The sequence below is a fragment of the Musa acuminata genome, chromosome BXJ1-7, assembly GCF_036884655.1.
Source record: "Musa acuminata AAA Group cultivar baxijiao chromosome BXJ1-7, Cavendish_Baxijiao_AAA, whole genome shotgun sequence".
Classification (NCBI taxonomy): domain Eukaryota; kingdom Viridiplantae; phylum Streptophyta; class Magnoliopsida; order Zingiberales; family Musaceae; genus Musa; species Musa acuminata.
This window is the reverse complement of record NC_088333.1, coordinates 14,166,802-14,179,705: the sequence shown is the minus strand read 5'-3', so window position 1 is coordinate 14,179,705 and position 12,904 is coordinate 14,166,802. Positions and strand designations below refer to the sequence as shown.

The window sequence follows — 12,904 nt, the reverse complement described above, 5'->3', positions numbered from 1 at the left end:
TAAGATGAATATCTGGAACATGTCTGACATCTTTAAGTATCAATTTGCTCTTAATATTGATCTCCAATCAAATATCTCTAATACCCACAATCTTAAATGTACCACTATTTCCCATTCTAACATTACCAAAATCACTAGTAGTGTAAGATCTAAAGAAATTACCATGAGAAGTAATATGAAATGAAGCACCAGAGTCAATTACCTAGTTACTATCTTGAACTACAAGACTGACACAACCGTCATCACAAACAATAATGATATCACCTTTAACAGTAACTGTATTGGTTTATTTCTCATTTTTCTTCCTTTCATTTTATTCTCGCTTTCAAAACCTACACTCTTTTTTCATATGACCTGGCTTATTATAGTGAAAACATTTGATATCTCTTCTAGACTTGGTCTTTCTCCATAACCATATAGATTTCTGCCATGACTTCTTTCACGTCTTTCTTGTTTTTCAGTAACAAATGCACTAAAAGAATATTCTCCATATTCTTTCATTCTAGCATCTTTATTTAGTTAACTGTCTTTAACCATATCTATAGTTGAAGTCCCCTCTAGCATGGAGTTACAAATTATCATCACATACGTTTCCCAACTTTCTAGTAAAGAGCTGAGAAGTAATAATCCTTGTATCTCATCATTTACATTTATTTTCATAGCAACTAGCTTATTTACAATAGGCTTATGTGCTCAATAATGTTGTCACTATCTTTATACTTAAAATTTACAAGCTTTTTGAGGAGAGAAATTTTATTTCTCACTGTCTTTTTTTGCAAAGAGGTTTTCTAACTTTTGCCAAACAATATCAACTCTGGTTTCATCAGAAATATGCTAATATAAATTTATATCCATCCATCTTTTAATATAAGCAATAACTTTTCTATGTTGAACTTCTAATTCCTCATCATCCATAGTAGAAGTTTATTTTTAACCTTGATGAGCTTATATAAATCTTTGCAATAGAGCAAATGTTCCATTATACGTCTCTAAGTGGAATAATTTGATGAGTTCAATTTAATCATATCATTTGACTCATCCATTTCAATCACACAAGAAAAAAAACTAGCACCAAACAACCTGTAAGCTCTGATACCACTTGTTGGGAAAAAAACATATTATAGCGAAAAAATTCTTTTTCCCCCTTTATGTATCAAAATGAGTTTATCATCAAAATACCAACTTGATATCAAAAGCACATATTAACCAAAACAACAGAACAATGAATCAATCACAAAATGAGACACCGAATTTTATATGAAAAACCTAATGCGGGCAAAATCACGGGACCGTAGTCCACCTCAAATTTTCATTATCACTAGTAATGATAACAGGTTTACAATAAATCTTCTCTAAAATAACAAGAGGATCGTAATAACATCAAGACCATATATCTTGGCTAAATAATAACATATCATCATCACATTAATGGATCTCATCAAGTGAATATAGCAGAAAAATAACTCAAAAAAGATAAACTTCATATCAGCACTGTTAGGATTGTAGAGCTTACCGTAAGGATTCTCCACATATAATTTGGGTTAAAACTGACGAAGTTTGACCAGATCGTATAGCAGAAAAACTCAAAATCATATTTTTTTTCTCTCTCGGTTCTTTTCTCTCCCTATGCGCACGCCAATCCCTTCTCTGCCTTCAACTATAAGTATTTTTTTTTTTAATTGGTTTTGGGCTCAAAGACCCAATTGTCGGGTCCAAGCCCAGGCCGGATCCAACACTTTGAAACCTAATTTTTGTCATTATTTTTTATAGGATATGATAGTTGGTTGTGGTTGATCTAAGTTAGATATCTAAGACAGTAAACTTAATTTACAGTGTTAAAAACAAAAGGAAGGATGATGTTCTTTGTTTCTAAGACCCAAATAATTATGAAAAAAAAAATCATATGAGTGATAAGACGATGAGATAAAGATCTTTTTAGAATCAAATAGCATTATTAATTTAGTTTTAACTACATAAAATATATTGATGGATTTTTTGAAATCAGATATTGGACCGTTTCAAATTGTGTAGAGTGAAATCTTTAAGCCAATAGCTTAGTTTCAACGATAGGAAAATACTCGCTAACGAGAAGGTTCCTAACATTAGTTCCCTGCAGTGCAGTCGACAGAGACAGCAAGTTATTTAAATGTTATATTAATTTTTAATGTATTTTTTAATATTAATCTATGAGTTTTTTCAGAAATTATTGCAAAAAGTAATGATGCAAATACTTAATTGAGTACGAGAATACAGAAGAAACAAACAAAGATAGAAAGTCGAGTTCTTAACGGGATATGTGAAGACTGCCGACGCTCTCCACACGATAATGCAAGTCTGGTTTATGCACCAGCTTGCTTCAAACAGTCCAATTCCTGGATGAACACCTTCTTGAACCGCGGCATGTTCTCGGCTTCCAGCGTCATTATCAACGTGATCCCCCCATCGCCTTCTGGACTGCGCAATATGTACAGCATTCCCTTGAGGTTCACAAACGCGCGCGCTATGAACGCCGGTTTCCCCCACCCAAAGTCCGCCTCGTACACCGGCAGCCGCAGCCAGCTGACGACCCAGAGGTCGGTCTGTGATTCCTGCCATGAACCCAAATCCACGTCCCTGATATCCTTCATCAACTCCAGCAAGTCGATGATAGACCGGATGTACTCGTCGTCCACGCGGACAACTGCGTCGTGCATTTGTTCGACGGTCCGCTGCAGGGGACTGGATACGATCTCCCCGGTTGCTACGGCCACAGACGTCCGGACGATGGCATTGCCGAAATAGCCAGGGGGAAGCGACGGCTTCAGGCGGCTACGCACGTCAACGGGCAAGTATAGCCGGGTCTCCTGATCTGCTTCCAGTTGGCGCGCCTTACATGCGCACCGCCACACGTACGCCGTGACTGCTTCGAAGGTGGAAATGCGTCGCCCGCTGCCTAATTCTATGCTGGTCTTGAGGGAAGTGAGCTGGTCTTTGGATAACTTGAGCTTGGCAGCCATGGTGGTGGAGAGCTGACGCCTTGGGTTGCAGCACTGGTACTCAAAGTGCTCGAAGGGGACGGTCGGAGGGGACCTAGCGCGGAGGAGGGTGCGGTCATGGGATACCACCACGGTGCCCTCAGCTCCTCGGGCTATGTCGGACCATGTGTTGATGAAATGGAGCGCGCTGACGCCATCCATGACGCCGTGGTGCGTGGCGATGCCCAAGCACACTCCACCGCAGTCGAAGAACGTCACCTACACACATGCATGCACACTCCAGTAGTGTAGGAATGAAGACCAATGTGCAGTGGAAACAACTGACCTGAAGCATGATGCACATGTGATCATTGCCATCGGACGAGGGCACGAAAAGCTGCCTCATTTCTTTCGACGGCGTGAAGTCGCTGAGGACATCCAAGGTGCAGGTCGAGCGAGCCACTACGAAGAGGACACCCTCGGCGGTGCACTGGATCTCAAGCCGGCCGTCTTCACCGACGGCGACCCGGCCTGCCAAGGGGTAGAAATGGAGCAGGGCCTTGGCCAAGGCCGCTTTCAGGATCTCCACAGAGAAGAAGTTGGGGTCACCGTTGTGTGGAAATAGGGTGATGGTTGGCGTGTGACTTCTCGGGGCGAGTAACAAATCCAGATTAGAGAGCCAGATACTGTGCTTCCGGGTGTCGCCGCTGGGAACGACAAAGCTCGACTCCACTATCTCTACCTCCATGAATCTCTCTCTCTCTCTCTCTCTTTCTCTCTCGCTCTGACCTAAACTTGATCCCAAGTCTACGTTACATATAGTAATGGGACTTTGATTTTGAAGAAGACACGAACCAAGATACTCCAATTTGTCACCTTCCTCGGCAATCGGAAACATTTCAACTGCACATGGGCCCATCTGCTAATTTATAGTCTATCAACATGCCATGTGCTATAGGGGATGTCGGGATACTGTTCTGCCCAACGCTGCAAACTCACCACCCTCATATCACACTACCGGCGATCTGCAGGTGGATATGCTGGACGAGTGCGAAAGCCGGATCTCATTCGTATTACTCATCTGTGCATGCAAAGGCTATATTTAAGGCTGTCACTGTCTTGTTACGGACGTATCAAATGAAGCCGTTAGATTAGGTATCCGTGGGGATTTATTTGCCTTTTAATGGGGTGGGACGACAGAATAAAAGATGGGTGGGGATTAGGGTGACTCCCCACCTAATCCGTATCTGTCGTCGGCTTTATGAGTTTAGACGGTTCATCTATTTGATTCAATTTATATTAGATTTAATTTTGATAGAGTCAATTATATATTATTTGATTTGATTGAATCAAATAAATAATATTAATAGATAACAGTAACACCCCCTCTCCCATGGCCTATGTGTTGGAGGAATAGATTCAATATTTAGTCGTTATTATTATTTATAAATTTTGATATTATCAATTAGTTTTGATAGTATTTTTTCAAAAAAATAAATATATTAATTAAAAGAATACAGAGAACCCATAGGTTCCCTATCTCCGACGGGGATTCCCCGTTTCATCTAAATGGGGAATCGGGTGAGGATGAGGATGAAAATGTAAATGAAAAAAGCATTCCCCGTTGATATCCCTATCGTCCAGCCTTGATAATCGATGAATGACATTGACACCACTTGGCTTATGAAGAGATGGTGGCCTTTTCAAATTCAGATATACGAAACTCGAAGTAAGAAACTTGAATATTTTGTAGAAGACGTTTGGGGAGGTCTTCTTTTGGTAGGGAACATCGATCTATCTTTTTAGTTTATGTTGAATGTGGTTAGAAATATAATGTATAATGTCAAAAATTTTATTGAGGCTAGGTTTTCATATAACTATTATATGGAGAATCAAATTACTAAGTAGTAAGAAATTGAATATATAAATGCCTTATACATGGAATAAGACCTATCATAATAGTTGGATACTTTGGTTTGTTCGGATGCATACAATGTTGATTATTGTTTAGATTGGTAAGTATTTGTAGAGTCATAAGATGGTTCAAACTACTCAAAGGACTTCTAATGAGATTATAGATTCTTAAAGGATTCTAATTATGATTTGAATTAGAGATCTACGTGAAAAAATAAGGCTTTAGTGCATTAAGACATACTGTTATAAGTAATTTATATATTTCTAGGTTTTGATTAAGAAAAAAAATATGAAAAATATTTTAGATATTTTCGGATTTGTCTCTAGAGAGTTTAGAGAGAACGAGAGAAAATATGAATTTATATTTATTTAATATGATATATAAGAATGACAAAGCTCGACTCCACTATCTCTACCTCCATTCTCTCTCTCTATGCTATCTGACCTAAACTTGATCCAAAGTCTATGTTATACATTGTAATGCGACTTTGATTTCAAGAAGACATGAAGCAAGAAACTCCAATCCATCACCTTCCTCAATAATTGGCAACATTTCAACTACACCTGGGCACAGTTGTGAAATTATAGTCTATCATATGACACTCATGATAGACTACCAGCGACCTGCAGGTGGAGATGCTGGACGTGGCCCAAAAATAATTCATATTTCTTTGTCGGTGCATGCAAAGGCTCGATTGAAGGTTGTTATATGGAGGTGTCAATTATACCGATGGGGACTTATCTTTAATATGGTAGGTATCCGACAGGGACTTATCTTTAATATGGTGGTACGATAGAATAAATAAGGATGTGTGGGGATAATGAAATAAATAAGCTACGAATGCTTGTCATACTTGATTTAAATCAAATTAAATTGAGTCTTGATTGAGTTAATTATATGCTATTTTGTTCAATTGAATTAAATAAAACAACATCAATATTCAATAGTAACATCCTCTCCCTTGTGGCCTATGTGTCGAAGTAACCGTTATTATTATTTATAAAATTTGATATTATTGATTAATTTTTATAGTAATTTTAAAAAAAAAATTAAATGAATTAATTAAGAGAATACGAAAAACCTATAGTTATCCCATCTCTAATAGGGATTCCCCATCCCTACCCTCACGTTATAATGGGGAATATGGTAAGGATGAAGAATGAGGATGAGAACGAAAATGAAGAAGCATTCCTCACCCCACCTGCCATATTGATATCCCTATCATCGAGCCTCGATGATCAACGAATGACATTGACACCACATGGCTTGTGAGGAGATGGTATTCTCTTCGAATCTAGAAATATAAAACTAAAAGCAAGTATCTTATACATTTTACAAAAGAGAGGTTTTCTTATGACACGAAACATTGATCTATCTTTTTGGTTTACGTTGAATATAGTTAAAAATATAATGTATAATGTTAACAACTTTTGTTGAGGTTAGGTTTTCATTTGTTACATGCATAATCAAATTTCTAAATAGTTAACACTTATACATGGGATGAAGACCTACCATAATAGTTGGATATTTTGGTTTGTTTGGATGTATACAATGTTGATATTGGCAAATATTTTTAGGGTTCTAAGATGATTCAAACTAATCAAAGGACTTCTAAATTCTGATTATGATTTGAATTAGGGATTAGTGGAAAGATGAGGTCTTAGTGAATTAGGACTTATTGTCATAAGTAACTCATATATCTCTATGTTTTGATTGAGGAAAATAAAAATGTAAAAATTATTTTTGTACTTTTGGGTTTCTCTACTGAGTGTCTAGAGAGTATGAGAGAAAAATATAAATTTGAGTAAACTTTACGGGTATATCTCGCATGATATACAAGAAAAATTACTGTAAGAGATTAACATGCCAATTTTACCTTTGATCGTAAGAACCAAACTATTTATTAGATGTAACACCCAAACTTGGAATGTTGGAAGGGTACTACTACATTGTAATTTTCATAACATCCTAATTTTCATAAGTTTTCCTATGAGAATTGGGAGTTTAAATATGAAAAAAAAAACATAGACCTGTTAAAAACGTAAAACATAAATTTATACACTTTAACATCACTCAATAAACAACATCCACACAACAAATACTTCCAAATATCACCTATAATATCCAAACAAGTATTTTTTTATATTATGAGTTTCATAATCCAAAGATTTTAAATCAACATATTTTATTTCCTCCAAGTGAAACAAACTGATGGGATCATAACATCACCACAATCCAAGAGGATAAAAAAAAACTATGAATCATTAACTTAGAGTAGCATAGGTCTAAACACCCATGCAAGGTACATCCTATTTTATTTTTTTTAGTAGGATTTGGGTATTTGAGTGTTTAGATTGAATCAAAAAATTAAATCAAGCTAGAATCAAATTAGTTTGATCCAAACTAATTCATTAATGGTTTGATTTTGAAAATTATAAACGGGTATGGTTTAGGAGGTTACCATTCTTTAGGTTCGTTAATTGGTTCAGATTAAATTAAATCAATTTTAATTTAAAAAATACTAACCTAATCCAAAGATTCAAAAACCCTGAAATCCCTATCGAAAATCGTGACTTCATCACTTTTCTTTCATTGGCCTCTCTCTTGTCTCAAGAATGAAACTTTATTATTTTTTTTTTTATGACTCTCTTCATTAACAATCTCTTTTTCAATTTATATGCATAAGTGTATATCCTCGTAACTAATAAGAATTATAAGTAAATTCATTGTCTCTCTATAATATCTTTATTTAAGGGCGGGTTAGCTATTCATGACGAGCGGGTTAGCTATTCATGAAGGGTCCCTCTATCATATTACGAGTCTTTGATTCGAATGTGTCTATAAGTCTATTGTTATTCAACTCTAAAACAAAACTATTGTTACCTAAGATAGCCATCTTTTGAAGAGGGAGATAGAAGTATGTGGGATGTAATATTATTTAGATTGGTAAAACCAAGTGACGATGAACATGTAGTACTTTTTGATTTTTCCAAAAATACTTGTAATACTTAAGGGCCAAACATGTTCACTTATGAAAATGCATACACCCAAGTCTTATAAATGGCTGAAGGCTATCTTTAATGTATACATGAAGTATTTAAGGCTCGATTGAAGGCCGTTACTATCTTGATACGGAGGTGTCAAATTATGCCAACAACTTAAATATCCATGAGGATTTGTCTTTAATGGGGTGGGACAATGGATTAAATAAGGATGGGTGGGGATGATGGAATAAATAAGGACGGGTGAGGGTGACTCCACACCTAATCTATACTTATCTCTCGTTTTATTAATATATAAGCATAGACATTGGGTCCGAACGTTTGGCCTATTTGATTCTATTTAAATTGAGTCTTGGTAGAGTCAACTATATATTATTTGATTCGATTGAATCAATTGAAATAATATCAACATGTAACAATAACACCCTCTCCCACATGACCTATGTGTCGAAGGAATAGATTCAACATTTAACCGTTATTATTTAATATTATTAACTAGTTTTGATAAATTTTTTTAAAAAAATTAAATATATTAATTAGAATAATATAGAGAAATCAAAGGTGCCCCATCTCTAATGATGATTCCTCGCCCCGTTTAAATATGGAATAGGGTGAGGATGAGGATGAGAACAGAAACGAAGAAAACATTCCCCATTGATATCCCTTTTATTAAGCCTCAGTGATTGATGAATGATGTCAACACCACTTGGCTTCTAAGGAGATAATGGCCTTTTCAAATAAATATATACAAAACTCAAAGCAAACATCTTGTACATTTTGCACAAGATTATTTGGGAGGATTTCTTATGGCATACTCCATCTTCTTAGTTTTTGTTGAATGCGGATAGAAATATAATGTATAATGTTAAAACTTTATTGAGGTTAGATTATCATATATTATATGGAGAATCAAATTACTAAATAGTTAGCACTTCATACTCGAATAGGTAAATTCCTTATACATCGAATAAGACATATCATAATAGTTGGATATTTTGGTTTATTTGAATGTATACAATGTTGATTATCATTTGGCTTGGCAAGTATTTTTAGAGTCCTAAGGTGATTGAAACTGCACAAAGGACTTCTAATTTAATTATGGATTCTTTTAAGGATTCTGATTATGATTTGAATTAGGGATCTAAGTGGAAAGATGAGGTCTTAGTGAATTAAGATTTATTGTTATAAGTAACTTATATATCTCTAGGTTTTGATTGAGAAAAACTAAAATGTGAAAATATTTTAGATATTTTTGGATTTCTCTCTAGAGTACTTAGAGAGAATGAGACAAAAAAAAAATATGTTTGTATGAGATAATATACAGAAATAGTTATGTTTGAGTGAAAATAACATAAGGGTATCGTAATTGATATCACATGATAAACATTTTAATTTTATCAATAAATATAATTATAATATTTTATTTGTGTAAATATATTTATTAATATTTTACTTTTATTTCAAAATATATCGATTATAACATTTTCCTATAGGATTCCAAAATACTAAAGTTATTTTCCAATACATCCATACTCAAATCTTACTTTCAGTTTCAACTTGCCCGGCTGCCATAGTCCTACTTGATCCTTCGTCTTGCGACCCGGCTTCTTCCTTCCTACTTCAAGGTCAGGATGTCTCCCCCTTTTTCTTCGTCTTCTTCTTTCTCGTCTTCATCTTCTTTGACTTCCTCTTCCTCGTCCTTACGTTGCCTCACCTTTTCAGTGTGCTTCAGGGTATCTCCTTGCCCTTTTGACACCTTACGTCTATTAGCAATTTCATACTTGGAACAGAAAGTACTGATTCATGACCCTTCTAGTCTTTCAATAGAAAACCCTTCCAGATGAAAATAAGTTCTCCTTTTGGGAGTCCGGGTGTTGCCGGCTTATCTTCGGGAGGTGCACCTTCAGAGGCCACTAGGGGTTCTGTCGTGCTTGCAAATCTCAAGCTGTGGCTTGATGTAGATTCGGTAGTGATCGAGGAACATTTGAGGGAGCTTTGGGATCACTATTGTATCCTGGAGTGTTATGACGTTTTCGCCCCTCTGTAGGGTCAGCGACCGTACGATTGGTTTCTCGATGGGTTCGAGCTGACCGTGGGTGCCCTTGAGGCGGGACTGAGGTTCCCGCTGCATCCTATCATTGAGGAGTGCCTCCGTAAGTGGGGGATATTGCCGTCCCAGATGGCGTCGAACTCCTAGCGCTATCTAGTGGCATTCCTCAAAGAGTGCCGGGGAGTTGGGATAGAGCTCTCCAGGACCCTTTTCCTGGCCTGCTTTCGTCTATGCAGGGGGCAGGGTGGGTATTACCTGATCGCCCACAACGGTTTCAGGATTAGTGGCGCTCCTTCCAACAACAAAGGCTGGAAGAGCCGCTTCTTCTTCATCGGTTATAGTCGGGGCTGGGGTTTTAGTACTGGGTGGACCTCTGTTAGGACTCTAGCTTGGAGAGTCCTAATTGAGAGGGACATTCATGTAAAAATGTTAGGACTCTAGCTAGGAGAGTCCTAATTGAGAGGGACATTCTGTTAGGACTCTAGCTAGGAGAGTCCTAATTGTGAGGGGCATTCATGTAGGAGGTTTTTTCTTAGAGAAGAATTAGGAGTTGTAAGGGAATAGGAGTCTTGAGTAGGAGTTCTATTAGGAGTTGGTTAGAAGTAAGAGTCTTAAGTAGGAGTCCTATTAGGAGTTAGGGTTTAGAAGCCCTATAAATAGCCATGTATTCCTTTTCTTTTCTTAAGCAATAGATGAATCTTTTTTGCAGCCTTTGAGCAGCAACTTGGAGGGAGGAACCCCTATAGAGTTCCAAGGAGGCCGATCCCCTAAAGAGATCAACCCCAAGTTTAGAATCTATAAGGGTTCTAACACCTGGTATCAGAGCAGCGTTCTTGGCATCTCGCTGCCCTTCCACAGCCATCCATCAACCCTCTACAACCATCCAAAGCAATTCCCACAATTGCTTAAAAGATCGTCACCGAATTCCGTCATCATCTCCACCACCACGGATCATCCTTTGATCTCCCCGTGAATTGCAACAGGTTCTGGTTTCCTACCTTACTGCTGCTGCAATTTAGTTATCCTTATTCGAAAATCCAAAAAAAAAAAAAAAAAATCGTTCCTATATTGTTGCATAAACTTTTCGTCACAAAGTTTTCATCTCTACGACGAAAGATACATTGCAGAATTCCAGCCGCATAGCACCATCTGTTTGATCTTGCTACTGTTCTTTTTCTATCCAAATTTTTACGAATTTTTTATGACATCTTTGACACTTCTTAACAGTGGATTTCCCTTTGGTTTCATCAAAAAATTCTCAATATAAACTACTGATCTTTTATGTCCAATCTGCTGCACTTGAATTGCAGAATTCAAGCCACATAGCACCATCTGTTTGATCTTGCTACTGTGCTTTTTCTATCCAAATTTCTACGAAATTTTTATGACATCTTTGACACTTCCTAACAGTAGATTTTCCTTTAGTTTCATCAAAAAATTCTCAATATAAACTACTGATATTTTATGTCCAATCTGTTGCACTTGAAAATCTATGCTGCAGAAAATTTCAACTGCATATCGTTGTTGCCTTAACCCATCTATTTGCATGTTTTGAATGAAATTTCTTATACACTTCATAAATCATCTTGGCTTCCATCTATGATTGATCTATTAAGAAATTCATCTCTAAAAATGATTTTATGTTGCTGCAAATTTTCATCGTAACCCGCTGAAATTTTTCGACTATAATTCTGCAATTGCAACTTGCACCAATTTCCTTGCTGTTATACTACCGAAATTTTCTTGATTAAATTAGATATCCATGCTGTCATATAAACTGTGATTTTGCTATCAATTCCCTCCTCAATTCTCTCAAGTTTTTGGTGGAAATTACGTCGAGAAACCGTTGTTTCTTCGACGACAATTCTACTCTTACAAGATAGCAGATACTTGCTGCAACTTCCACGGATTTCTATCAAACCTTTGCTACCATCTACCACAGATCCAAAACTTTCAACCACAGCCCTAAAACTCTACTAATCCACACCCTCAAACTGCACCCAAAACTGCCACAAAACAAGCCTAAATCGTAGCCTACATCCACCAATCCACCAACCCTTTTGACCATCACTTCTCTCAACCTATACATGCCTTTAACCTAACAACAAAAGAGAGATCTTAACATCATAGATTTGGAGGCATATATTATGGCATCTAAGGAGGTAATCAATGCTAAATTCAAAGCCTTGGAGGCGCGAATGGAGGATAAGATTCGGATGCTCTTTACCGAACTCAGATTGGGCCGACCACTAAGCCCGAATAAATCACATCAAGGAGAGAGCTTTGCCCAATCACACCAACCCCAAAGATATGACTTCCAAGAGAGGGGAAGCTCTATGACCAACCCCAACTATCCATGCATGAGAGTGGACTTCCCTAGATGGGAAGAAGGAGACCCGATTGGTTGGATCTCGCGCGCGGAGCGATATTTTCGGTACCACAAAACCGCGGATGTATCTATGGTGAAAATTGCAGCTATACATCTTGAAGGGGATGCTATACAGTGGTTTGACTGGTTTGAACATACTTATGGAGTCCTTTCATGGCGACAATTCAAAGAAGGACTGCTGATTCGCTTCAGACCAACCGATTACGAGAATATTGACAACAAACCTCCACCATTCAGGAGTACCAAACCAGGTTTGAAAGGTTATCTAATCAAACTCATGATTGGTCACAAAAACAGCTATTGTGGACCTTTATTGAGGGCTTGAAGCCGGAGATCCGAGGAGAAGTTAAAGCGCGACAACCGTATACGCTTATGGCAGCCATCTCTTTCGCACGACATTAAGAGGAGCAATTGAACCATGAAGCTCGGAGGACTAGGGTCTCTCCTCAACCAGTAATATTGAAGCCCTTAGCCCCCCCTACTGTCGACCAAGTCCCTACACTAAAGAGGTTAACAAGAGAAGAGCTTCGGGAGCGATATGCGAAGGGGTTATGTTGGCATTGTGACGAGCCGTGGAGCCGTGAGCATCGCTGT

The 12,904-nt window shown here is 37.4% G+C and overlaps 1 protein-coding gene across 1 annotated transcript; it reads right to left on the bottom strand.

Moving 5' to 3' along the window:
• Window positions 1-2,219: 2,219 nt before the first annotated feature.
• Window positions 2,220-3,949, bottom strand: LOC103991973 (putrescine hydroxycinnamoyltransferase 1-like). Its single transcript, XM_009411524.3, has 2 exons — window positions 3,301-3,949; window positions 2,220-3,233 (listed from the first exon to the last, which is right to left on the bottom strand). The coding sequence occupies exons 1-2, from the start codon at window positions 3,871-3,873 to the stop codon at window positions 2,340-2,342; spliced, it is 1,467 nt and encodes a 488-aa protein (XP_009409799.2). The 5' UTR covers window positions 3,874-3,949; the 3' UTR covers window positions 2,220-2,339.
• Between the last annotated feature and the right edge of the window lie 8,955 nt (window positions 3,950-12,904).

Excerpts from the sequence above, each read along its gene's own strand:
- LOC103991973 (XM_009411524.3), bottom strand. The coding sequence starts at position 3,873 with ATGGGCCCATGTGCAGTTGAAATGTTTCCGATTGCCGAGGAAGGTGAC. Across the intron at positions 3,234-3,300 it reads ACATGTGCATCATGCTTCAG|GTGACGTTCTTCGACTGCGG; the intron begins GTCAGTTGTTTC and ends GCATGTGTGTAG.